At 57.9% G+C, this 3,435-nt stretch overlaps 1 protein-coding gene across 1 annotated transcript; it reads right to left on the reverse strand.

Annotated features, from left to right (window-relative positions):
- Positions 1-705: 705 nt before the first annotated feature.
- Positions 706-2,864, reverse strand: LOC123074428 (pectinesterase). Its single transcript, XM_044497282.1, has 2 exons — positions 1,739-2,864; positions 706-1,644 (listed from the first exon to the last, which is right to left on the reverse strand). The coding sequence occupies exons 1-2, from the start codon at positions 2,826-2,828 to the stop codon at positions 971-973; spliced, it is 1,764 nt and encodes a 587-aa protein (XP_044353217.1). The 5' UTR covers positions 2,829-2,864; the 3' UTR covers positions 706-970.
- Positions 2,865-3,435: the final 571 nt, after the last annotated feature.

Raw genomic sequence — 3,435 nt, forward strand, 5'->3', positions numbered from 1 at the left:
GCCTTCTCTGTAATCGATGATACCCCAACTTTATCAACTATATTCGACTCGATCGTCTCTTGTGTGGACACATATCCATCTCAACATACACATCTGTGCTACACCTAACTTTGGACATGTCATCTTTTAGTTGACCAACATTCAGCCATACAACATCACAGATCGAATCGTTGTCCTAGAGAACCTTTTTAGGTTTTATGGCACTCTCTTGTCGCATAGGACGTTAAAAGCCTGACTCTACTTCATCCATCCTGTTATGATTCGATGTCTCACATCTTCATCAATATCACCTTCCTTCTACAACATTGAGCTCAAATATTGAAAGATGTCTTTTGAGGTACCACATGTCCATCAACGGCAATCTCCTCCTCTTCGTGCATAGTCGTACTGAAACCATACCTCATGTATTCAGTTTAGTTGTAAAATAAATTTAAAACCTTCTGATTTCAAAGTCTGCCTCCAAAGCTCTAACCTTTTATTAAATCCCGTCCGACTATCGTCGACTGCCATCATATCATCCGCAAAGAGTATACACTACCTTATATTTCTTGTGACCTCATCCATCGCCGGAGCAAAAATATAAGGGCTCAAAGATGATCCTTGGTGCAGTCATGTTTTAATTGTCAAAACAAATCACGAGTACAATTGTATGAGCGCTTGCTTTTGTTCCGTGTTCAAAAATAGAAAATCACGAGTACAATTGTATGAGCGCTTGCTTTTGTTCCGTGTTCAAAAATAGAAAATCACGAGTACAATTCATGTGACCCGTTGTTGTTAAGATCTAAACAATCTACGTGTTACGTAAAAAAAACTTACATTCTTCCCCTTAAAAAACGTCCATTCTAATTGCGTACGTGGCAAACATTTGTAAGCATCCTACTAAATTTTACTGTACCTTCCAATACACGAGTATATAAGGGAATACATCGATCCCGGCTATCCATCCCCAAATTGACCACTTGCTAGTGTGTCATTTCTTGATCAAGTCGGCCGTGAAGGTGACGCCGGCGGACGGCAGCCATGTCAGGCCGTCGATGAACCGCCTTACGGTGAAGTGGCTGGCCCATGCCGGGTCCATGATCACGTGGTACCCCGGCCACTTTACCCGCCCGGCTACCCCCGCGCCGGGCCCAAAGTTTCTGTACTCCCCGTAGAAGAGGGTGGCGAGGCCGGCGTCCCCTGCCCACTCGAGCCACCCGCGCGTGCGCACGCCGGCACCCAGGTACGACTCCATGACCACCACCCGCGAGAATGGCTTCCACGGTCGGCCGAGGTAGGTCGGGTACTTGGCCTCCACGACGCAGTTGTGGATGGAGAACCCCGTGTTCTGGTTCGGGTCCTTGCGGCCCTGCGCCGTGACACTCCCCGTCTGCCCCGGCGCCAGCGGCAGCGTGGCGAGGGTGGTGCGCTGGATCACGGCGATGCCGTTGCCGAAGACGAAGTCCACGGTGCCGGACACGCGGCAGTCCCGATAGAACTGCCGGAGCGAGTGCGCGTAGAGCGTGTCCTGGTGCCCCTCGACGGCCACGTGGAAGAAGGCCGAGCGGTCCGAGTCCACGCGCAGGGCCACCGCCTGGTGCGCCGCCGCCCCCGCCGTGTTGCGGATCGTCAGGTCCCGCGCGATGAACCCCGCGCCGGACACGGCTACGTCCACGCAAAGCAGCAGCATCTTTAGCTTTTGCGCACGGTCACGAAACGTAACTGGTTAAACGAGACAGAATTTGCACTTTGTGTTTACCAACGGTGGCGCTCCGGAACGTCGTCCAGCCGCTCGAGAAGCTCCGACTGCCGGTGATGACCGTCTCGCCCATGCCCTCGCCGACGAGCACGATGTTGGTCTTCTTCTTCTTCACGTCCACGTTCTCGTAGTACACCCCTCGCTTCACGTAGATGACGTACTTCCTCCGGCTGTGGTTGGGCGCGCGCGCCACCGCCTCGCCGACAGACCGGTACCTCCCGCTCCCGTCCCGAGCCACCACCACGTCCACGCGCATCGCCTTCTTCCGTCCCGACCGGCCCCGGGCGCGCGCGAGCTCCCCTTCGACGCCGCCGGCGACGTCCATCACCCACGGCGGCAGCTCCGAACCGGCGCCGGACGCCGCCGTGTCGTTCTTGCCGCGCTGGCGCAGCGGCATGATGCTGCGCAGCCGCTTGTGCATGGCGAGCAGGTTGCTCACCAGCTGCGTCAGCTGCGCCACAGACTCCTCGACGCGACGCAGCAGGCGGCCATCGGTGCCGCGGAAGCCCTCCGTGCACGTGTCCTGGTTGCCCAGCGCGGCGCTGAGCCAGGCGTGCAGGTCGTCTTCGGCGCGCGCCCCACTGCGAAGACTCCCGGGCGCAGCGCCGTGAGCGGTCTCCATCTCCACCTCCGCGCCGTCGACAGGCTCGGCCATGGCGTCGAGCGACCACCCGAGCTCGTCGACGGAGTACCCGAGCAGCTCGATGCAGTCGCGCACGGCCATCTCCTCGCGCGCGTGGTTGGACAGGGACGCCAGGCCGGCGACGGCCCCGACGGCGCTGACGGCCTCGCCGAGCGTGTCGCGGAGCGCGGCGCGGAGGACGGGGACGGGCCCGCTGCTGGGCCCGCCGCGTGCCGTGTCGATGCGCGAGACGCAGTCACCCTTGCCGCGCCCGGCCCCGGAGGAAGAAGAGGAGACGTTGAAGCAGGCCTGGCGCAGCAGCGCCTCCTCGAAGGCCTCGGCCTCGCCCTGCCCCTTGAACGTGTACCCGGAGAACACCGCGGCGCCATCGCCGCCGCGGGGGACGAGCAGAAGCGCCAACAGAAGCAGTAGCGCCTGCAGGCCACGTGCCATCCATGTCGACGCCATTGCCGTGAGGACTGTATGGGCATGACCATTGGTCGTGCGTGCGTATATATTGTGAAGGCATTGCTGACGAAGGTAAGTAAGTAATCTGCCTTGGCGCAAAGGGAGGCAAGGTATAGTTTGTCGTGGAAGAAAGGTGCGCAAATATAGCATGGCATGCAGGTCTTTATCAACTCCTCTTTTCCGCTTTGAGGACAAAGTCAGTTTTGAGTCGAATGATTGGTCCGATTGCATGAAGTAAATTATCTTCCGGTGCATTTTTCACTGTTCACTAGTACAGCATAAGTGAGTGACAGGACTGGCACGTGCAGCGGAAGTTTCAGGCGATCGCAGGATCTCGATTACGCTCGGTGTCGCCGGCAGTGTCGGTCGATACTTGGAGCGAGCAAGCAGCCGAGAACGTGTCCCGATGGGGACGATTCGGGCATGAATGCATGCAGATTGTGCCATGCTTCTAGCGCAATTTACACAGCGAATTGGGCAGTCGGATCATGAGCGCACCGGCACCGGCAGCGGGCACCTGAGCCTGAGGCACGCGACACTCAAGGTGGTGGATTCGCGCGTTTTGCTTGGCGACGCAGGCTTCTAGATTCGCTCGCGGCATGCGCTG

Source organism: Triticum aestivum, chromosome 3D (genome assembly GCF_018294505.1).
Source record: "Triticum aestivum cultivar Chinese Spring chromosome 3D, IWGSC CS RefSeq v2.1, whole genome shotgun sequence".
Lineage (NCBI taxonomy): Eukaryota > Viridiplantae > Streptophyta > Magnoliopsida > Poales > Poaceae > Triticum > Triticum aestivum.